This window comes from Mobula birostris, chromosome 1 (genome assembly GCF_030028105.1).
Source record: "Mobula birostris isolate sMobBir1 chromosome 1, sMobBir1.hap1, whole genome shotgun sequence".
Taxonomy (NCBI): Eukaryota; Metazoa; Chordata; class Chondrichthyes; order Myliobatiformes; family Myliobatidae; genus Mobula; species Mobula birostris.
The window spans coordinates 43910239-43935474 of NC_092370.1; the positions used below are offsets into that span (position 1 = coordinate 43910239).

At 39.4% G+C, this 25236-nt stretch overlaps 1 protein-coding gene across 3 annotated transcripts in view; it reads left to right on the forward strand.

The window, feature by feature from the left end:
* The window catches only part of tox (thymocyte selection-associated high mobility group box), a 263891-nt gene extending 250426 nt beyond the window's left edge, over positions 1-13465 (forward strand). For 2 of the 3 annotated variants that reach the window (XM_072256868.1, XM_072256699.1), the window contains 2 exons: positions 7189-7334; positions 12354-13465. In XM_072256868.1, the coding sequence (XP_072112969.1) occupies positions 7189-7334; positions 12354-12390 (183 nt within the window). In that variant the 3' untranslated portion in view covers positions 12391-13465. The remainder of the gene's footprint in view (positions 1-7188; positions 7335-12353) is intronic. The other variant, XM_072256787.1, reaches the window with a different exon arrangement.
* Positions 13466-25236: the final 11771 nt, after the last annotated feature.

Consider the following 25236-nt stretch of genomic DNA (forward strand, 5'->3'; position numbering starts at 1 on the left):
GATTATTCTTAGAGCCTTTCATAAACAATGGGACAATATTACCTACCTTCTAATCTTCTGCCACCTCACCCCTGGCTAAGGTTTCTGCACTAGCCTCCTACAGGGTCCTTGTCAGGTCCTGGGGATATATTCACCCTAATTTGCCTCAAGACGGCTAACGGAGTGTATAGTGTCCATGATCTTGCTGCTGTTTTGCCTCACATCTGTAGACTCTGTGTCTGTCTCCTGGGTAAACACAGGTGCCAAAAATCCATTTAACAAATTTCCTATCTCTTTCGGTTCCACGCATAGATCACCACTCTGAATTTCCAGAGGACCACTTTTGTCCCTTGCTATCCTTTTGCTCTTAACATGTCTGTAGAAATCCTTGGTATTCTCCTTCACTTTGTCTGCTAGAGCTACCACATGTCTTCCTTTAGGCCTCCTGATTTCCTCCTTAAGTTTTCTCCTGCATTTCTTATACTCCTCAGGTAAGTCATTTGTTCCGTAATTATACCTGCTATGCACCTACTCATTTTTCTTAACCAGTCCTTAATATCTCTCAAAAAACAAGGTTCCCTTAACCTACTAGCCATGCCATTTATTCTGACAGGAACATACAAGCTCTCAAAATTTCACTTTTGAAGACTTCCCACTCACCAAGCACACCTTTGCCAGAAATCAACCTGCCCCAATCCACACCTGCAATATCCTTTCTGATACCATCAAAGTTCGCTTTTCTCCAATTTAGAATCTCAACCCAAGGAACAGACCTATCTTTTTCCATAATTACCTTAAAACTAATTATTATCACTAAGTGCAAAGTGCTCCATTACACAAATTTCCTTTTCCTACCCTGTCTCATTCCCTAATGAGAGATCTACTGTCACACTCTCTCGAGTTGGTACTTCTTTGTACTGATTAAGGAAACTTTCCTAAACACATTTGACCAACTGTTTCCCATTCAGGCTTAAGTCACCTCCTATCACAACCTTTCGACAGTCTGTGATCTCTCTGAAAATTTGCCTCTCCAAATCCTGCAGAGTGTTGGATGGTCTATAATATAATCCCATTAATATGGTCATCCCTTTCTTATTCCACAGTTCTACACATATATAGGCATCTGTTGGTCTCATGAGACCATGGATTTGCGCTTTGGAAGGTTTCCAGGGCACAGGCCTGGGCAAGGTTGTATGGAAGACCAGCAGTTGCCCATGCTGCAAGTCTCCCCTCTCCACGCCACTGATGTTGTCTAAGGGAAGGGCATTAGGACCCATACAGCTTGGTACCAGTGTCATTGCAGAGCAATGTGTGGTTAAGTGCCTTGCTCAAGGACACACACGCTGCCTCAGCTGAGGCTCGAACTAGCGACATTTAAATCACTAGATGAACGCCTTAACCATTTGGCCACGAGCCAACAAACTACAGATAAAGCCTCACTAGACAAGTCCTCCAGTCTGTCTTGTCTGAGCACTGCTGTGACATTTTCCCTGACTAGTACTGCCACCCCTCCCTCTTTAATCTCTCCTGCTTTATCATGTTTAAAACAACAGAACCCCCAGAACTCTGAGCTGCCAGTCCTGCTCCTCGAGCAGCCCAGTTTCATTAAAAGCTACAATGTCATAATTCCACTTGCTGATCCATGCCCCAAGCTCATCCATCTTTCCTACAAGGCACCTTGCATTGAAGCGTATACAGCTCAAAACATTGGTGCCACCATGCTCAACTTTTTGATTCCGGGCTCTGTAGTGTTAACAACATCGTTCTCCACAATCAGTCCACTTGCTGCTCTGGTGCTCTGCAACTCTAGTTTAAAGACATCCCCAACCCCAGAGACCTGACTGGTGTGGCATTCCTCTGCTAGGTCTCCCCACCCCACCAACGCTATCAAAGGTGATATTCCTGTTGTTGAGGGGAATGGCCACTGGGTACTCTGCACTAGCTGCCTGCTCCCTTTCTCCCTCCTGACAGTTACCCAATTACCTGTGCCCTGCATTGTGGGTATAACTACTTCCCTGTTTAACCTATTTATCAACCCCTCAGCCCCCAAAATGATCCAGAGTTCATCTAGTTCCAGTTTCAACTCCTTAACGTGGTCTGTTAGAATCTGTAACTGTATGAACTTTTTGCTGGTGTATTCATCAGAGACACTGGCGGTCTTCCTGATTTCCCACATCCCACAAGAAGAGCATTCCACTATCCTATCTGGCACCCTACTGCTCTAAATGTGCAATAATAAAGAAAGAAAAGATAATGAGGAAAATCTCCCTACATCCTACATCCTAGACTCCTCGCCAAAGCCTCAATGAGCCAACGCCCAAATTCCCCACTCACACATTGGCCGTTCCACATAAACCTAATTTCTTTTTATTGAATCTTGCCAATTGTATAATTATGTGCAATCCAATGTGGTATCGGGAACTGTGGGACGCAAAATGTGCCAACTAACCCCTTACTTCTTTTAAGCTCTCTCTCCCTCTATGCAATCTATTTCTTTTTCGGGTGGTGAAAAGTAGTAAGATATTTAATTGTGGGAGGAATCAAAATCTTACCTGTGCCACCTCATTCCTATATTTATACATTTTGCCATCAGTCATTGAAGACGGTCGTGGCATGGAGCCATGACAAATTTTATTTTCCTACTCAGTTCAGGGTGATAAAGTTGTTTCTGACTCCCCAAGCCCTAGTTGTAAATCAGTTCTGAAGTTGTCTACTCTTAATGGCTTAGTTTCACAGATACAAATACTTCTATATGAATAATAATTTAAGCTTTCAAAATGCTAAATCTTTTATAAAACAATTGCATTTGAAATACCATTGCAGTACTACTGCCATTTCCAATCATTATAATTATTGTTGCACAAAAAGAATGTTTTACAGCAGAGTGTTGGTCAACATGCCCAAAATCATCTTATACAAAATATTTAGTACAGGGCATTTACTTTCGAGGTCATATATCATTATTAAAATGTATTGACAAATGATGAATAACATTTAGAAAAATCCCGAAGGGGTTTACACATAAGCTTAAGAATGCTGCAGATCCAAAGACATTAAAATCACACGGCTGGAATATTTGTTCAGATAAACCAATTCTCCTTGTTATTCTGTTCACTGCAAGGAAAAGAAGCTCCAAAAATGAAATCATTAATATCTGTCGGCTTGCTGTATAACCTTGTGGAAAAATTTTCGTATGATATTACAAAGACAGATTTTCAATTTTCTCATGTAATCAACAGATGTGTGTGGATTTGGATGTAATTTCAAGGTTGTAAGAAGAAACAAAATCACATTGAGATTGATGAATAAATCAGCCACGAAGACAAAAACCCTGATGTCTGATGAAAACACCTCTTCAGATAGGCAGGAAATGAAATTAGTTCACAGTAAAGTGCAGAGATGAAGATCAGTGTTCTGTTTTGCTGCAGGCTTCATAAGACTTAGTATAGCAGCAGAGCAAATTGCTAGGACGCAAAAATCTAATTACAGAGCAAATGTCCCCTCTGACACCAAATTAATCTCTATTGGGCCCCCTTTTTGATTCCAGTCTAGCAGATGAAAATGAAATTTAGAATTCTAGGCATGGATGCCACCAATCAGAGAAAACCAGCTGTTAATTGTTGCTGCAGGATCAAACTGTAAAGTGTCCAGCATTGTGTAATTAGACTACTTTGCATTAATTTTTCAGCTCAATTTATCTTTCATCAGACTTCATGAATGACTGATAGAGAACAGTCATTGCTGTTTACTTGGCACAACTGATTTGGTCAGAATGAGTCTTTGAGCAGAAACTACATCAATTTTATTTGTAATCTTGTCCAAAAGGAGAAGATATGATCAAATTTAAATCCATAACTCTGATCTTTCAAGAGTTCAAGATAGAACCAAACAGGCATGGATTTATTCACATAATTTAACTAAAAAGTACTTTTGAGGAATGAAATCTCACTTCTGTTGAAGGACATCTCATTACAGCACATAAAATATTTAAGAGTTCAGTGACTTCTTCAAGTGCATTTGGTTAAAAACAAATTTTCCTCCAGTAAATAGAATGCCTTTTAAAATTATCTGTAATTGTAAGGTTTTTTGTTGTTTTCCTGGATTTGTAATGTTTCTATGTAGAGTTATGTCCTTTTTATATTTTCTCTGTTGTTCTGCTTTCTATGGAATTGTTATTTTTGGTCTTCTTTTGGTGGTATTTCTTTTACATGAACTTCCAACAAAAGCTGTGTTAGGCTGAATTTTGGTTAGTTGAGACTCTGAAGATAAAAGAGAAGCAGATGGTGCCTTTGTGAGTGAATGAAGGAGAGTAATTTAGAGAACAATACATGAATAGATAGAGTTAAATAAAATACCCGGCCACCTGCTGCCTGCTCTTTCAGCCAGAGCCAAATGTATGTTCCAGAGATTAACTACCATTGCATTTATATTTATCAAGATTAATAGTAATGACAGCTAAAAAAAATACAATAAGCACTCCACCTCATCCTTTCTTCTCTCTTAAAGTTGATTCAGCTCAATTGTTTGTTAACCTACTTGTGCTTTATGTATGTTTATAAAAAAATCAAAAACTCCAAATATTTTATTCTGTTTTAATAAGTAGATGACTAGAGTTGTTCATTTTAGGCAAACTGTGATGAACGGCAAATTTTATTAGGAAGCTAAACAATGTGTTAAAAGTAGTTCTTCAGTCTTTGCTTTCATCAAATCTCTTACCATCTGCAACAAAAGCATCATCAGTGTCAGCCTGAGAAGCAGAGTCCTCATCCAGTTCTTTCTCTATCCAGTGAACACAAAACCAGAAATTTTGAAAAAGCAGCTCAAAGTGACTCATAAACTGACTTGCCCTATTTTTGCTTCATGTCAAAATATATTTTGTATCTGATGAGATTGAGAACTCATCACATTTTAATATCACTTCTACATGAGCTTGCGTCTTATCAATTTGTCACATTTGCATTTCACACAGAGTTCTTGCACTGGAGTATGTTTATTTGCTTAATTCTTTCTGTCTCAGTTTTTCTGCTGAGCAAAATATATTTTGGTTTTGACTAAGTTATTAAATTGCACACACTGCATTTATTTGTACTTCTACGTTATTCTGCCGCTCGCAAAACAGTGAGGTTATGTGATGACACACACACTCTCTTAGCAGTTTATTATTTGCAAGTCCAATACAATAATGCCATTAAAGATTCAGGATACATTGGAATGGATTAATTGTATTAACCCAACCTGCTGCTTCAATGCATCAGAGAAGACCTCATTGCCAGAACATTTCCCTAAAGTTTTGCTAACCTTTATTCAGGTGCATCTACAGAATTCTTCACTCCATTCACTTGATCAAAGACATAAATTGGACAGAAAATGAAAAGTTAGAGGCTTAAAAATAATCAGAATATTGGTCCCAAACTTTGAGTAGCCTAGAGGTTGAAATGAGACGTTATTTGAATAGGCATGGTTATGCAAGACTGTATGCCTTGATTGTGCTGCAGCAAGTTACTATGTTCAAATCATTTTGCTGCTCTCTGCAGACATACCACAAACTGGGAGAGCCAAGGCATTGACACCTAAGTAATGAATTCAGTATGCAAAAGCAGATGATCACAAGCTAAGGTGTCAAAATCAGGAAGAAACATCTTTTCCAGAATTACATACAGTATTTATTTTGAAAGCTTTATGAGCCATCTTTTATGTTATTTATTTTGTACTTATCTGAGGTCCATATTAGGTTAACAGACTAGCTTGGATTCTGTAAGGCCGCAAATAAATATTGTCTATATAATATATCTTAGTGATTTGGAAGAGAATAAAGATGTCATAATTTGGAAATTTGCAGATGATACATTATTACAGACGGTACTGTGGATGGAGAAGAAGGTTGTCTCAAGTTACAACAGAGAAAGTTGTATAAATAAGAAAGTGGACAAGGGGATGGCTGATGGAATTTAACTCAGACAAGCACTTTCAGAAGTTACATTAGCCAAGATATATGCAAGGAATGGATGGCCATAGGGAATGTTATAAAACAGAGAGACCTAAGGGTACAAATACACAGGTAGACAGCGTGGTGTAGAAGTAATATGGTATCCTTTTCTTCAGTGACTGAATCATTAATTTTAGGTGTTGGGAGGCAATGTTACAAATAGTTGGTCAGGCTGCACATGAAGAATTGCATTCTGTAGTGTTTCCACACCATAGTTAGAGAGATTGGAGAAAACGTTAACAGGAATTTTGTTTGTTCTGAAAGGCTTGCGGGTTAATGGTCATTTTGATAAGCTGGGACTGATTTCTAGCAGTGAAGACACTGAAGTCTGACTTATAGAGGTTTATAAAATTATAAGGCTTATTGATAGCATAGATAGTCATGGTCTTTTCCCAGGATATAGTAATTTAAAACCAGAGGGCATTAGTGTAAGATGAGAGACAAAAGATTTTAGAAGGATCTGAGGCACAAGTTTTACACACAGAGGTTGATAGGTATCTGGAAGGAGCTGCCAGAGCAGGTGGTAGAGGCAGGTACAATTACAACATTTGAAAGACATTTGGACAAGTGCATGGATAGGAAAATTTAGAGGAACCCGGGCCAAATGCAGGAAAGTAAGATTATAATTGATAGATATCATGGTTGGCATGGATGAATTGGGCAGAAGGGCCTGTTTCTGTGCTGAATAACTCTATAAGCCTATGAAGTTCTTTGAATCATTAATGTTATCAGTAGATTGCTTTATTCACTGAAACTATTCTATTTATAAAGTCATCTGTTAAATTGAATTTACTTGCTTTCAGTACTAAGATGGAAATTTTAAATGTTCACCCTGAATAGTGAATGATTTGCTTATGAGCACTATCAAATATTTTCTCTTAGCTGGAGACGAGGAAATGCTACAGAATAGCAAATATAGTAAACCAATATGTTGCGTTAGGATAACATAACATCTGATATTAATGGTGCTTGAAAAGTAATTACAGAATGAAAATAGCGAGCATTTAATGCTTCAAAGATCAACATTTATTCAGTAATCCATGCATTCCCTTAGTATTGTAAATATTTTGTTATCTAAAAATAAAATTGGATGTATTTGTTTCTCTTCCACTCCCACCACTCTATTCAGAATAATTATTTGTTTAAAAACTCAGTGAATTCACTTCTCTTTTTTTTATTTTGTGACTGACAACCCTGAAAATCCATGTTATTTTCTGCTTCAGGGGTTCTTGCAATCTGAGTTTCAGAACATAATCAACTCAACATCTACAGCTGCACCTGTTGCTACTCCAACAATGGACTGCGTCCGCTCAGTTTGCCGAAATCCCCCACCACAGAGTGTTGACTGGAATGACTACTGCAATAATGGGTTAGTGGCCAGTGGTTTCATATAAAATGACAGCTGTGGCTTCTTTTTTTAAATGGGGTCAATGAGTTATATCTGCATGCTTAACTTTTTGTTCTGCATGTATAAAGGAATAGGTATATGTTGAAATTTTATATTTTAAAAGATTATAATTAAAGGCAAGTATATTTTGGGATCAGCTGAGTAAATATATCTATATGGTAATGCAATGGAAAAGCAGGTCATCCACAAGAGTTGCTAACTTTTTTTTGGAATTATAAGGGACAATTTAAAAAAGCAGCACCCTTTTTTTAATCTTTGAGCAGTTTGAATTATTAGGTATAATGATATTAGTGCAAGAGAAAATGCTACTTAATAGGACAATATCTTTTATTGTGTGATGTCTTGCAATTAAAGCTGCAAGATTGCATTTAAACAAGAGCTGGCATAACTAAAATGCATGTACGAATATGACATATACATATCTTTTCATCTCCTTACAACTTGATCTGTTAAAATTTCCTCTGTTCACACTTTTAATGGAAACTCTCTAAGCTTCAAATATTATAGTTAGAACCTTCTTTATCAGCATTAGAAGCTTCTGTTATAAATTGGGGCATAAAAATAAATGGAAATCTAAATATAATCATAGAATATATTAATGGGAATTTCCTTTGGGTTTTTCTCATTGACTGCCATTGCTTCAGCAGATTCAATATGATTCATTCAGAATTTCCAGCCATTTTTCACCTAAATTACCATGACAGTTCAGGAGAAGCCTAAGGAAAATGCTAGGAAATTATTTTAAAATAGGTATTGAGCTACATCTCCATATAATGGTCCACCTGATTCTTGTCAGCTAATCTTGCTTCATTTGCTGATGACCGACTTTTAACACTCTTAAATACTCTGGAGACTTCCTTAAAAACATGCTGGTAGATACAGTGCATATGGGCAGCTGGCAGTAAAGTACTGCAGCTTGTTCTAGCGTCCATGTGTGAGCACGAAGTGGAGAAAAATGCATACGTGTTTATAATACTCAGAACAACAATTGTATTTATGGTACACAAAATGCCTGTTTATTCTCTTTTCACACATTACCTAGAAAATTGAAATATAAATTAAACCGTGTCAATAGAATATTAGAAATTATGCTAAAATCAATAAAAAACAAATTTCAGGCTGACAGTGGAAAGGCTTCTTTCATATACATGCATACGGTGAGAGCGGTCTCAGAAAAAGTTGCAAAAAATCCCAATACCACGTAACAAATGCTTCAATCATGGGACTCCAGTGTTCAATTTGAATGGATGAGATAAGATGCATCGAATGGCATTCCAGATCCGTAACTATCATATGACTTGGAGTTCTAAATATCATAATATTTTTAGATGCAAAGTAAAACTTTGGCCCTTTCAACCTAGAGATCAGCCGCGTGGAATTATCATTCATATGCTTCCTTAATTCACCCTGATATATGTATTTTTTATTGCAAAAGATGCCCAAGCTTACAAACAATATTCTTTATGGATAAGGAGCATTTTCCACTTATTTGCTTTATCATCTAGAAGCAACTCATAAAGGAAAGCTGGGAAAGAAGTCACATGATTAGCAAAGTCTGCTCAGTCTGTGCTGAGCCCTGCTGATCACTGATGCTGAAGAGAAGTAGGAATTCTGTACAAAATTATTTTGTCATGTTTCAGTTAGTAGTGCAATCCCAACTGCCATCAGGTTTATTTGCTATATTTTCATATACATCAATAAATGTAATCAGACCTTTTGTCTACATTGTCAATGGATTATATACATTTCCTGTTCCATTATATATTAAAGTTGTATTTATTTACATTATATTCCAGTGTGCATGCTTTTATTCCATTTGAACTGCTTTTATCCAACTGAATCAGCTTGTGTTTACTTGAATGCCTTAACCCCTTTATACTGGATAAAAGAACACTCTGACAAACAAGATCTGAATCTTCAAGAGATATTGTAGATATTTGCAGTTTGTTTACCAGGATGTGAAGCAGTCAGGAGACCAGAGGTTCAGTGTTAGCAAGCATCAATCCAGTGTAGGGGTTACAGTTTCGTCCTCACAGAACACTGGAAATATGGATGGAATTCACAACAATCACAACTGATAATACACATATTGATTTACTCTTCTGAAAAATTATTGATACAAATGAGTGGGCTAAATTCCATAAAGATTCCACAATTTGCTATTAAAAAGCTCCCCTCTGCCATCAGATTTCTGAACAGACAATTAACCCATGAACACTGTCTCACTACTTTTGCTTTCTTTTTGCACGAATTTTTTTTAATTTTATGATTATTGTAACTTATAGTATAATATATTTCATGTACTGTAATGTACTGCTGCTGCAAAAGAACAAATTTCACAACATTTGTTAGTGATAATAAACCTGGTTCTGATTCTCAGTTCAGACAATCATATGAAGTCACATTGGATTTCAGCCCACTATTTTTATCAATAGAATTAACATTTATAATAACATGTGCAATTAAATATTAACACAAGATGTGAAATTGTAGCCAGAGAGGGAGAGAAGATATGCCAGAGTGTTGTATTGGATTCCACCAACTCTAACAGTGTATTCCAGATATCAACCATACTGTGCACCCCTCAGATTCACTTCCTCTCACCTTAAATCTTCGCCCTTTTGGTTCTGATAGCCATACCAAGGGACAATTATTTTGACTACCAACCCTTTCTATCCATTTCCTAATCTTATTTGCTTCTGCCAGATCATTTCACAACCTCTTTCATTCCAGGGAAAACAAGGCCAGCCTCTCCAAAGGCTCTCCATAACTGAAGTAGTTCAATCCTGTGCCTCCAGGTCCATGTACCTCGCTAAGCATCATTGGACCATTGCTGATCATTTATACACAGTCTTGTTTTCCTGAATAAATTAAATGGCTTAGTCTTAGAACGTGCAAACCCCATGCTGACAGCACCCAAGATCAGGACTGAACTCAGATCTCTGGTGCTGTGAGGCGGTGGCTGTACTAGCTGAAGGATGCCAGTGTGCTGCTTAATCAGATTGCAGACACCAGCAGGAAACATATTAATATACCTTGAGCAACACACACACTAAATTCTGAAAGAACTCAGCAGGTTAGAAATCATCTACAGAATGAATAGATGGTTGACATTTCAGGCCCAGACCCTTCTTCAGGACTCATTTTTATACCTTGTTCTTTTGTGCTTGGTTTTGTCACTGGAGTTTGCCATCAAGTGGCGACAGAATAACTCTTGACTCTATGCCCCTCCTTCGTAAATATCCTTTTGTCCCCAAATATGCTTTTATTTGCTGTGGCCCTGAAAAAGAAAAGCATATCTTTCTGATTGAGAATAACGTATCATGATTGCTACTTTTATATGAAGTAATGCCCATCATGATATGGTGGGTGTGACCTTGCATTTTGTCTACATTCTTGGAGTGGAATTACTCACCACAATGGTGTATCTTGTAACTCAGATGAACTTACTCACAATGTAATGTGGTCACTGGAGCCTGCATTCAAATGGTGAGAGAATAACTTTTCTTACCACTTGTCGCAGATCAGCAATCTCCCTGAATTAGAATAAGGGAGAATGAGATAAATGTTAACCTTCTGAAATATCCTTGGCTTGTGACTTCCCCAAAATGTGGATGATGCTTATTATTCCAGCCCGAAAATTCAGAAGCATCAAGACTGATTGGTATATTAGCTTACTGGCAATGTGATTCTGGCCCTGATTTACTCTTGCAATTTTATGGTTGAAGCATTTGACTTATTTCGGTAAGAACGTTCTGTTGCACAGTTTCTTGCAAGAACATTGATAAAAAGGGAAAGAATTCTTTCCTCACGGGGGTATTCTATCCTACCTTCTTTCCTCTTCCAGAAGTTTGCCTTAAATTGCCTGCCTACTCACTATCATTCAGCATTGCTAAAACTTTAGTGGGTTTTTGTTGGAACCTTAAAATGAAATGCGCTGATCTTCCATCCCAGAGGGCAAGTAAACTGCTTTAAATAGTCTCAATCCATCTATTGTTCTGTACACAAAATGGCACTATTCCTGCAAATAATTGCAGCATTAAACCTATCAGTTTCCTGTAAAAAGTCCAAATGCTGGGGATAAGAGAGACAAGAGAGCTTTCCTGCAGCTAAATACAAATAGAACATATGCTGTTATCTGCATAGTCGAGCTCAAATTTGGCTTTGCTGACTTGAAAGCACCATGGCACAGTTACATGATGAAACAACTACAGTACAACTTGGTTGAAATTTTAAAGTGAGAAATCTCTGCGTATTATGTGACATATAAGATCCATGAAGATTTCAATATTTTTCCCTCAAATTCATCATCATCAAAATAGGTTATAAACTCATTAAATGTCTATACTAAGGAAAAGATCAGTTGTTAAAATTTCCAACAAAAATTATGTTTGCTAAGTTTGAGTGAATTCTGAAAGACTTTGCAATATCATTTTAATAATTTAATCTATAAGAAATTAGTTTCATTGATTAATGTTGTTAATATTACATCGTGGAATAATACATCAGATGTAACATACAAATATAATGCTGAAATTTGATGTGAATAAGGGCTCCATTGAGGGTCCTGGCACATTTAACATGCTGTTTTTGGATTTGACATTATAACTATAAATGAGCACTCACATTAATGAAGCCCATTGCTTCATTTGGCTGGCACTTTGCAATTGTAGATTTCTTGCTGAAACCTGTATTATGAATTGGTCTTCCAATTCTTATTTTTTGCCCAAGTTTTAAAGATGATATGAAGTTGATTGCATGGAATCAACCCAGTCAATATTTTAAAAGGAAGTATAACTGTTCAGTCAGCAAACATTGAATTACTACTCTTTCTCTTGACAAATAGTAACTTTTATAATGTATGATATCTGAGGGTGATTTCATATTTAGTAGGCATAAAAAGCTGTACTACGGTTTTAATTTTTATTCTTCCATTTGTTTCTTGCAAAAATCAATAATTCTCTCTTCTTTTCTCTGTAGCAGTTTGCAGAGGGATAAAACGTTGTACCTCACCTGAGGATATAACCTTCTTTCCTATGATGACTGCAGGGAAGTCTTCAAAAATGGAGTGTATCAAGGCAATTCTGTGTCTTATTAAAGAACAAGTCGCTAAGCACTTAGATCTTTGAGCTTGCACTTAAAGCTTGTGGGATTGGCCATTTACAAGACATCATGTTGCTTCTTTCCATCGAAGATTATTATTGGACAAACATCCCTCTTCATTTCTGAAGGAAACTTGGATCATTTTGCTTACTGTTGGTTTTGCTGTGGAGTGCTGCTGTAGTGAACTGCCTTAGCAATTTTATGTCATTCTGGGATCATGATCCTAGACCTCCCATCAGTTGTTGATAGTTAACCAGTGAAAACTTTGACTGATGGATAGAGCACTCATAGCAAATTTGTAAATAGGGTCTGTGTTGCACTCTCTTAGAGTATAAAATGATAAAACGGTTTCCTAGCTAAATGTAACTTTATACTGGCACTGACCAGTGAAATTATATCATTTAATGGGACCAGATTGGCAAGATTAGTATTTTTTGCTTAATTTGTAAGAAAACAGTTTCATAGTTATATATTTGCAAAATTGCTTCCAACAATTTTATTAAGCACCCCAAATTGTCTCATAGACTAGCATGAACAGTTTTTAAGTGTTAAAAAGCAAAACACATTTATTTTGTACTACATAGATGTTTTTGTATCTTCTATGGTGTCATGGTTAGTAATTACGTCACTCTATACGTTTGTGTAAATTTTTTTTTAAACTGCCAAATGCTTCTCTGGTGTTTATTAGATACAGCAACTGATTGGAGAGAGCTAAGTTATAACCTGACATATGGCTATATATAATTGTTTCTTCATACTGTATGTCTATATTTAATCTTTTTTAATGGAAACTGTTGGGCCTATTTATGAAATAATAAATAGAGGTGTTTGTAAGTAATTTTGTAAGCATTGAAAAATATTTTGGGATGCCATTTAACTGTGTTGGCACAACCCTTCTCAATTTGTGTGATTATGCTTACTACATTGAATTAGTTTCTTCAGTAATAATAAATAAGAAACTCAAATCTGGGTTTCTCCTTTTCAGAAAATGATTGATGGTATTTGTGGTATTTATTTTACACATTCCTCTTTGTCAGGTCTATTCACTCTTCAGTTTACATCATAACAGCATTATTGGTTCCTCATAGATAATTCTGGGTTCTCAATGAACTGAAGAACTTAAAAATTCAATTTTTTTCTCAGTCGTATATTTTTAATTATAATTTTAAACATTAGATAACATTTGATCAATAATTATTATATCTGCAGATTTTGTGCTATGATTTTATTTACTTCCTTCTGAACAATTGTATCTTATGAAATTAAGTAGCAGATAAAACTTGGAGCAGGAATTTTATCAACATTTTCTATGCATTTGCGCAACTTCCTCATGGTAATGCACTGTTTATACTTCCTGTGCATGACAACATTGGAAGAGTTTTCTGTGATTATACTATCAATGGTTATGGCATTTCCCCAGCCTTATTTGCACTCCTACTTGTCAGTTCTGATGCCACTTCAGCAGGTAACAAGAAGAAGACTCTCATGTACTGTGGGGTGATCTGTACTCGTTGACATGAGCAAGAAACTTTGTAGGTAAATACCAGTGTACCTTTCTGTTCATATTCTCACTGAATTCATCATTAAGTACAACATTGAGCAGTGACTCAAAGAAAGGCCACACACACAAAATGCCAGAGGAACTCAGCAGGCCAGGCAGCATCTATGGAAAAAAGCACAGTTCGGCAGGCCCAAAACGTCAACTGTACTTTTTTCCATAGATGCTGCCCAGTCTGCTGAGTTTGTCCAGCATTTTGTGTGTGTTGCTTTGATTTCCAGCATCTGTAGATTTTCTCTTGATTCTGACTCAAAGAGAGAGTCCAGATGCACTTTGTCTTGACTCCAAGGCAGACAGCTGTGTGAACAATGGCCTCACATTAAATGAAAAGTCACTATATTTTTAAGGGTTTACACAAACACACTTAACAGCTGTCAGAAATGTGCAAAGTTAACAGCTGATGATATTAATGACGATGTTAAAACAATGCTTTGACACTGGCCCTGCCATTGTCTATTTTTGGCTGAGCTAATCACAAAATTCAATGGCATGAAGAACTCCCTGCAAAGTTCACTTAAAGAGATAATGAAATACTTAAAGATTAGTTGCTGATTGAGGCCGCAATTTCTGATATTTTGGCAAGCTTACCATAATTGTCTAAAGTTTGAGTATCCCACTAGAAGTGGTCTGGCTGGTATCAATACACTTTTCTGTTCATTTAAGAACATATATTGAAGCAAGTTTCTTATAAATATCAGTTTCCAGTTAGGTCTACCCGATGGAAGTGAACTTACTCCAGTATAGCAGGTGTATATTCCATGAAGCTGATCCTGAAAGCCAAACTGCCAAATAGAATTTTATATAGTATGGTATATTGGTCTTCAAGCAACCTCTCTGCCTCATTGAGTCTTGGGAGGAGCGTTTCAACCAAGGTGATATTGAGATTGGTGATGCTCACTGCACATTGCTCATTCTGCCCATTCTGCAGGCATTGCCACATTAGACAAGAAAGTGAGGAGAAGGAAGAACATCAGGAGGCAAAGAAATTGTAAAAAAAAAACACACAAAGGGATGACACAATGTAAGCATTGACTTTCTGCCGGGTTCGATGTAATCAAGTCATTTATGATTGAAATCAGCAACTTCACCAGCACCTCACCTTTCACCAAGTGTCCTATGCTCCTTACCATTTCTCTACATTAGGGGTTCAGTACCTTCTTTATGCCATGGACCAAATACCATTATGCAAGGCATCTAAGGACCCCATGTTCTACATCATCCCCTTTCTGACAACACAGAGATAAAGATCGCCAAAATGCACATTCCAATCAATGTTTTTAGTTGAATTAAGAACAGAATGCATTTAAAAATAAACAAATCACTCCCTTTGCGTCTTTCCCTAGTTCACTGGGAGGCAGTTCTCCCAACTGCATGGATGGTGAAAACTATTCAAGAGAGGAGATAGCAACAATCTCAAAGAGCGATGTTCCAGAGGGTATGGCCTGGGACAGCACTATCTAGGAATACGTAGCTGTAGTCTGTGCTGGTTGGCAGATAGGTAACAAAATGTGAAGGGTGACTGCAGGAATATTGCCATCATGTAAGTGATGCCTAGCACTCATTGCCACTTTTGTGGTGTGATGCTCCAGCGGTCCCACTAAGGTTAATGGACTCCTCTAAGGTCCTCCAGGCCCCTTTTATCCCTTGTGTCCTGAGCTGTGGCAACAGCAGTGTGACTTCTGCAGTTACAGCCACATCACTAATGAAAGGTGCAGTACTGTGCCGAAGTCTTGGGCACATATGCTGTATATAATTAGGGTGCCTAAGACATTATACAGTACTGTAGTAACTTTATGTATTGTACTGGACTGCTGCCACAAAAATAGCTAATTTCACGACATACCTGATTCTGATATGGGTCTCTATTGTGGACTGAGAGAGGGGAGGGAGCAAGAAACACCAGAGAGCCAATAAACCAATCGTTTGGAATCAAATGACCTTGCCTGGTGTCTCAGGGCTGGGTGTGTCTGCACCTACACCATCCCCTGCCTAGGACACACCTCTGCCACCTGCCCATCACCCCTCCCTCACCATTCTTAGCATCCATTGCTCCCGCAAGAATTGCAAACTCCCTCTCTACTCCACATTGACAAATACAGTGGCTATACTTCACCAGGAGTTTGAAGAGATTTGGTACATCAACAAAAACACTCAAAAACTTCTATAGATATACCATAGAGAGCATTCTGACAAGCTGCATCACTGTCTGGTATGGAGGGGCTACAGCACAAGACCAAAAGAAGCTGCAGGGGGTCGTAAAGAGGGAGGGAGAGAGAAACCGGGGAATTATAGACCGGTTAGCCTAACGTCGGTGGTGGGGAAACTGCTGGAGTCAGTTATCAAGGATGTGATAACAGCACATTTGGAAAGTGGTGAAATCATCGGACAAAGTCAACATGGATTTGTGAAGGGAAAATCATGTCTGACGAATCTCATAGAATTTTTTGAGGATGTAACTAGTAGAGTGGATAGGGGAGAACCAGTGGATGTGGTATATTTGGATTTTCAAAAGGCTTTTGACAAGGTCCCACACAGGAGATTAGTGTGCAAACTTAAAGCACATGGTATTGGGGGTAAGGTATTGATGTGGATGGAGAATTGGTTAGCAGACAGGAAACAAAGAGTGGGAATAAACGGGACCTTTTCAGAATGGCAGGCGGTGACTAGTGGGGTACCGCAAGGCTCAGTGCTGGGACCCCAGTTGTTTACAATATATATTAATGACTTGAATGAGGGAATTAAATGCAGCATCTCCAAGTTTGCAGATGACGCGAAGCTGGGTGGCAGTGTTAGCTGTGAGGAGGATGCTAAGAGGATGCAGAGTGACTTGGATAGGTTGGGTGAGTGGGCAAATTCATGGCAGATGCAATTTAATGTGGATAAATGTGAAGTTATCCAGTTTGGTAGCAAAAATAGGAAAACAGATTATTATCTGAATGGTGGCCAATTAGGAAAAGGGGAGGTGCAACGAGACCTGGGTGTCATTATACACCAGTCATTGAAAGTGGGCATGCAGGTACAGAAGGCGGTGAAAAAGGCGAATGGTATGCTGGCATTTATAGCGAGAGGATTTGAGTACAGGAGCAGGGAGGTACTACCGCAGTTGTACAAGGCCTTGGTGAGACCACACCTGGAGTATTGTGTGCAGTTTCGGTCCCCTAATCTGAGGAAAGACATCCTTGCCATAGAGGGAGTACAAAGAAGGTTCACCAGATTGATTCCTGGGATGGCAGGACTCTCATATGAAGAAAGACTGGATGAACTGGGCTTGTACTCATTGGAATTTAGAAGATTGAGGGAGGATCTGATTGAAACGTATAAAATCCTAAAGGGATTGGACAGGCTAGATGCAGGAAGATTGTTCCCGAAGTTGGGGAAGTCCAGAACAAGAGGTCACAGTTTGAGGATAAAGGGGAAGCCTCTTAGGACCGAGATTAGGAAAAACTTCTTCACTCAGAGAGTGGTGAATCTGTGGAATTCTCTGCCACAGGAAGTAGTTGAGGCCAGTACATTGGCTATATTTAAGAGGGAGTTAGATATGGCCCTTGTGGCTACGGGGATCAGGGGGTATGGAGGGAAGGCTGGGGCGGGGTTCTGAGTTGGATGATCAGCCATGATCATAATAAATGGCGGTGCAGGCTCAAAGGGCCGAATGGCCTACTCCTGCACCTATTTTCTATGTTTCTATGTTTCTATGTAAATTTAGTTAGCTCCTTCTTGGGTACTAGCCTACAAAGTACCCAGAACATCTTCAAGGAGCAGTGTCTCAGAAAGGCAGCGTCCATTATTAAGGATGTCTAGCACCGAGGGCATGCTGTTTTCTCATTGTAACCATCAGGTAGGAGGTACAGAAGCCTGAAGGCACACACTCAGTGATTCGGAAACAGCTTCTTCCCCTCTGCCATCCGATTCCTAAATGGACATTAAACTCATGAATACTACCTCCCATTTTAAATATATATTATTTCCGCTTTTGCATGATTTTTAATCTATTCAATATACATATACTGTAATTTACTTATTTGTTTATCATTTTTTTCTTCTAAATTATGTATTGCATTGAGCTGCTGTTGCTAAGTTAACAAATTTCGCGATAGATGCCGGTGATAATAAACCTGATTCTGATTCTGTGTAAAAGTCTGAGGCACCGTAGCTATATATATAGTATGTGCCTAAGACCGTTGCACAGTAATGCACATTCTGTTTGTTCTGCAAGAGAAGCTATAACTTCAGCCATCAGACCCTAAAACATGTTGTGTTCAGCATGAGTACCAATGAAAGTGACCATTATTCCATAATGGAAAAGATGAATTCCAAGCTCTGCAGTAACACCTGGGCCAAGTGGATAATGGACTCCTCCCTGTTCTTTGACTTAAATATAGACTTGGTTTTCTCTCAGGTTACAGCATACATACATACCAACCTTCTTCTGTAACTTCCATTCTCCAACTTATTTCTCTGCTCTATATTCTCTTATATGCCCTTCAACTAGTCAAGAAGAAAAGAAAAGCTTACGAAAGGTTCAGAGAGCTAGGGTAATGTTAGAGATCTAGAAGTTTATAAGGCTAACAGGAAGGAGCTTAAGAAGGAAATTAGGAGAGCCAGAAGGAGCCATGAGAAGGCCTTGGCTGGCAGGATTAAGGAAAACCCCAAGGCATTCTACAAGTATGTGAGGAGCAAGAGGATAAGACCTGAAAGAATAGGACCTATCAAGTGTGACAGTGGGAAAGTGTGTATGGAATCGGAGGAAATAGCAGAGGTACTAAATGAATACTTTACTTCAATATTCACTATGGAAAAGGATCTTGGTGATTGCAGCAATGACTTGCAGTACACAGTAAAAACAAAACAACGATCCACCAGGACCATGGTGCTACATGAAACAACACAAAACTACTCTAGACTACCTGAAACAACACAAAACTACACTAGACTATGTGAAACTACACAAAACTACATTAGACTTCAGGCCTACACGGGACTACAAAAAGTGCGCAAAATAGTGCAAGACAGTACAATAATTAATAAACAAGATAACAGGCACAGTAAAGGACAAATTACAATATAATAATAAATGATGTAAATGTACAAAGTAAATGTAAACAATGTTTTAGCAGGAATTCAGAATGAAATAAGCAAAAATTGCAAAGGGAGTGGAGTGGAGAGGTCCTGCATAATTTGATTAGGAATAATCAGCATGGCTTTGTCAAGGGCAGGACGGGCCTTACGAGCCTGAATGAATTTTTTGAGGATGTGACTAAACACATTGATGAAGGAAGAGCAGTAGATGTAGTGTATATGGATTTCAGCAAGGCATTTGATAAGGTACCCCATGCAAAGCTTATTAAGAAAGTAAGGAGGCATGGGATCCAAGGGGACATTGCTTTGTGGATCCAGAACTGGCTTGCCCACAGAAGGCAAAGAGTGGTTTTAGATGGGTCATATTCTGAATGGAGGTCAGTGACCAGTGGTGTGCCTCAGGGATCTGTTCTGGGACCCCTACTCTTCTTGATTTTTATAAATGTCCTGGATGAGGAAGTGGAGGGATGGGTTAATAAGTTTGCTGATGACACAAAGGTTGAGGGTGTTGTGGACAGTGTGGAGGGCTATCAGAGGTTACAGCAAGACATTGATAGGATGTAAAACTGGGCTGAGAAGTGGCAGATGGAGTTCAAACCAGATAAATGTGAAGTGGTTCATTTTGGTAGGTCAAATATGATGGCAGAATATAGTATTAATGGTAAGACTCTTGGCAGTGTGGAGAATCAGAGGGATCTTGGGGTCTGATTCCATAGGACGCTCAAAGCAGCTGCGCAGGTTGACTCTATGGTTAAGAAGGCCTACGATGTATTGGCCTTCATCAATTGTGGAATTGAATTTAGGAGTCGTGAGGTAATGTTGCAGCTATATAGGACCCTGGTCAGACCCCACTTAGAGTACTGTGCTCAGTTCCGGTCGCCTCACTACAGGAAGGATGTGGAAACCATAGAAAGGGTGCAGAGGAGATTTACAAGGATGTTGCCTGGATTGGGGAGCATGCCTTATGAAGACAGGTTGAGTGAGATCGGCCTTTTCTCCTTGGAGAGACGGAGGATGAGAGGTGACCTGATAGAGGTGTATAAGATGATGAGAGGCATTGATCATGTGGATAGTCGGAGGCTTTTTCTCAGGGCTGAAATGGCTGTCACAAGAGGACACAGGTTTAAGGTGCTTGGGAGTAGATACAGAGGTGATATCAGGGGTAAGTTTTTTATGCAGAGAGTGGTGAGTGCGTGGAATGGGCTGCCGGCAACGATGGTGGAGGTGGATACGATAGGGTCTTTTAAGAGACTTTTGGATCGGTACATAGAGCTTAGAGAAATAGAGGGCTATGGGTAAGCCTAGTAGTTTCTAAGGTAGGGACATGTTTGGCACAACTTTGTGGACTGAAGGGCCTATATTGTGTGGTAGGTTTTCTATGTTTCTACGTTTAGCGCTCTATCACCCACCCTCCTGTGCTGAAGTGCCAACTGTGTAAAGTGCCCATAAACAGGACAAGTATGCAATATGAACTTACCTTGCTGCTGCAAATCAAGAATGTAGTAACTGCATCCAATAATCCTCAATGGATTTGTTGTGCATGTAGAGGTGGTGTGTAAACTAGTCCTGTGGTGCTAGTAAATCCTAACCACAAAAATCTCTAGCAGCAACCAAAGGCTTCAGAATAATTTGTACTTCATTGTAGACAAACTATCAATAAGCAACACACACAAAATGCTGAAGAGCTCAGCAGGTCAGGCAGCGTTTATGGAAATGAACAAGCAGTCAGCATTTCAGGCTGAGACCCTTCTTCGGGACTGGAAATGAAGGGGGAAGGCGACCGAATAGAAAGATGGTGGGGGGGGAGGAAGGAGGATAGCTAGAAGATGATACATGCAAGTCTGGTTTGAACAGTTGTTGGGCATCAGAGATCACAGAGGGGAAGCAGTGAGAGAGGGTCTCACTGATCTCCTGTTGAAGAGAAGACTTAAATTTCTTCAGGGTAGACATCCCTCAAAGAGACTTCACAGTGGAGCAGCAAATCATAAACATGAGGATTTCTGCAGGTGCCGGAAATCCAGAGCAACACACACAAAATGCTGGACGAACTCAACAGGTTAGGCAGCATCTAATGCCTGTACTAGTAGAAACAGGGCAGTATCATTATCAATGACCTCTAGCAAAACTTGGTCTCCAAAGAATCTCCTTTATGTTCTTTCACAGCTCTCACATGCAGCCAAGTCAGACCTGTCCACACACTTCAAATTGCAATGTGAATCCATGTCAATTTTTTTCTGAAAACACTAGGAGTGCGGTCCTCATCAGAGTCCTCTTGGGCATTATGGATGCATGTAGCACCCCTCTGACAGGTCCCTGTTCTAGCTTCACTACACCTATTGCCAGACCACAGCCCATTAATGCCTTCCGTAATCCCTGGGACAACGTTCTAATTACAGTGCAGCAATTACCCAGAAAACATAGCAGAACAAGCTACTGACAGCTGAAAAGTGGTCCAGATTCTAAGTATATTCTTCCTCAAGTATGGAGACCAGAATTGCACATAGTACTCCAGGTGCGGCCTCACCAGTACCCTGTATAGTTGCAGAATGACCTCCCTGCTCCTGAATTCAATCCCTCTAGCAATGAAGGCCAACATTCCTTTTGCCTTCTTAATAACCTGTTGCACTGGCAAGCCAACTTTTTGCGATTCATGAGCAAGCACTCCCAAGTCCCTCTGCACAACAGCATACTGCAATCATTCACCATTTAAATAATAATCTGTTCTATTATTCCTTCCAAGGTGGATGATCTCACATTTACCAATGCTGTATTCCACCTGCCAGACCTTGGCCCACTCACCTAACCTATCTATATCCCTCTGCAGACTCTCCACATCCTCTGTACAATTAGCTTTTCCACTCAGTTTAGTGTCATCAGCAAATTTTGCTACATTACACACTCGGTCCCCTCTTCCAAATCATGAATGTAAATGGTAAAAAGCTGTGGGCCCAGCACCGACCCCTGCAGCACCCTACTCACCACAGACTGTCAACCGGAGAAACACCCATTTATACCAACTGTCTGCCTTCTATTGGTTAACCAATCCACTATCCATGCCAATACACTTCCTCCAACTCCATGCATCCGTATCTTATTTATAAGTCTCTTGTGCGGAAACTGATGTTGCAAGCATTTGAAGGTCTGAATTGTCCACTGGCCAAGGATGTTGAAGTCATTATACAGTAAATGGCAGGAGTATTGATATGCAGGGAGATCTTGAGGTGCAAATCTACTGCTTCCTGGAAGTGACAACACAGGCAGATATGGTAAGCAAGCATACATACCTTCACTGGTTGGGATGAAAGTTAGGAAGTCGTGTGGCAGACATATTAAACTTTAGTTAGGCTGCATTTCTATATTGGTGTAAAGCTTACTTTGATATTACTCAAGAGGTCATGGGATTTTGGCATTGATTTCAGAATTGAGCATTCTCACACAACTTCCTGATACACTCAACATCCTGACAATGAAGGCAAGTATATGTTGTATGCCATCTTTATTACCCTATCTACTTGTGTTGCACAGATGGTGATAAAGTTGTCTCCTGCTGATGAAGTCAAATGGATTCAATGATCATGCCGTTAATGAGCATGCTGAGAAGATTGTGAATTGTGCACTTACAATGGAGTGGTTTGGAGCTCGATGGCATTGCTGCCCATCGGTTGCAGAATTCCTTCCTCCTGCGATGTGAAGTGCCCCAGTCAAAAGTGATCCCATCCTATGGTGGGTGTCCCTCCTACTCCTGTCAGTGTCACCCTGAATAGAAAAGATGAAAAACATTAACCAATCTTTTCTGTTCTCCTCGGAGGCTTAAGTTCTCTGTGGGATGTGCAGAGGATAGAATATGAAAGCATGATAGAGCCATTTCTATATTGCTGTGGACTCACTTCAACATCACTCAAGAGGTGATATCGACATTGATTTCAGGTGTGGGATTTTCACTCCCGGCTGACACAACTCTACTCCCATCCCCTCCTATCTCCTGCCAAAAGGATAGAAGTGCTGCCATACTATCTGGTGACCTGTCCTTCACAATGGCATCACCAGCTGGAGCCCATTGACACTTACTCAGATATGAAGGCACATTTGCTTTAATTCACAGTGTGCTGCTAAAGGCGTTTAACCTCCTCCAAAATGTGTAAGTAATCCTCTGTGTTAGCCTTGGTGATGAAAAGATGTTCCTGGTTACATTGGCAACAACGTACAGTGTGTCAAATCTCTTTGCTGCTATCAGGCATGTCTTTTGTTTCGGCAGCTTGGTGTTAGTTCAAGCTCTTAGGGGCACTCACAGGGAGAGGTACCATTGGCTCTCAACCGCATTTAACAGATTGGATGAGTACAACAGATCTAACCTTAAAAGATGTGACTACCTCCAAATCTGTACAGAGCTCTTGAAGTGTCAAGAATGAGTTAAATTTATCTTTAACTCCCTGTAGAGACAAATTTTATAGTGCCATGTAATCCAGCTGTCATGTCAGCCTCGGGTACTAACATGATTGGGGTCGCTCAATTACTATGAGTCATTTTCACTAAGACTCTGTGTTTTATTGTTTGTCCAGCTCTGCTTCCACTTGTCTTTATAATAAATAAGACAGACTTTGAGATTTTCAATCTCCTGGTTTGACATCAGGTTTGATCTGCCTGATGGCCAGTAATGCTAGTGAACACATCATTAATGATCTCATCAGATTTGTGTAACAATGTTTTCAAGCATGATTTCAGAATATGTGCTTGGACACCGAATATATTGTTTCAATTCACCTGTTTTCTTAGGCAATCGTTAGCTAATAACGCTACTCTGTCAGTGCAGTCTGCTATGACTGTCGACAATTTTAATCTCTGGCCTTTATAATTTATTGTGTTTTCCCTAAACCCGAGCTGGTCTTTCATTCTCCTAGGTCTGGACAAAATGCTTGGTGTAAATATCTCAAACCATAATATAACAACCCTCCACTGTGGCAAACTACATTTCTACTGCTGGGCTGCATTTTGACTTCAAGGTTCAAAGTTCAAAGTAAATTTATTATCAAAGTACAAATATGTCACTACGTACAACCCTGAGATTTGTTTTCTTGTGGACGTACCCAGTAAATCCAAGAAACATAATACAATCAATGAAAGACCACACCCACCAAGATGACAAACAACCAATGTGCAAAAGACAACAAATTACAAATACAAAAGAAAAAATAATCATCATCATCAATAAATAAGCAATAAATATCAAGAACTTAAGATGGGTCCTTGAAAGTGAGTCCATAGGTTGTGGGAACAGTTTAGTGATGGGGCAAGTGGAATTGAGTGAAGTTCCCCCCCCCCCCGCCAGTTCAAGAGCCTGATAATTGAAGGGGAGTAACTGTTCCTGAATCTGGTGGTGTGGGTCCTGGGGCTCCTGTACCTTCCTCCTGATGGCAGCAGCAAGAAGAGGGCATGTCCTGGGTGCCAGTTGTCCTGGATGATAGATACTGCGTTCCTGCACCAGGCACTCTTGTACATGTGCTCAAGGTTGTGGAGGACTTTACCTGTAATGGACTGGGCCATATCCATTACTTCTTGTAGGATTTTCCATTCAAGGGCATTGGTGTTTCCATAACAGGTTGTGATGCAGCCAGTTAATAATCTCTCTGCTACACATTTATAAAAGTTTGTCAAAGTTTTAGATGTCATGCTAAATCTTCACGAACTTCCAAGGAAGTAGAGGCACTCGGTGATTTCTTTGTAACTGCACTTATATGCTGGGCCCAGGCCAGATACTCTGAAATGATAACACCAAGGTATTTAAAGTTGCTGACCCTCTCCATCTCTGATCTCCTGATAAGGCAAGCCTCATGGATCTCCAGTTTCCTCCTCCTGAAGTCAACAATCAGCTCTTTGGTCTTGCTGATGTTGAATGAGATGTTGTTGTGGTGGCACCACTCAGCCAGATTTTCAATCTCCCTCCTATATGTTGACATCACCACCTTGATTCGGGCAACGAATGTGGTGTTGTCAGCAAACTTAAATATGGTATTGGAGCTGTATTTAGCCTCACAGTCATAGCATAAAGTGAGTAGAGCAGGGGCCTAACAACAGAGCCTTGTGGTGCACCCATGCTGATGGGGATTGTGGAACAGATGTTGTTGC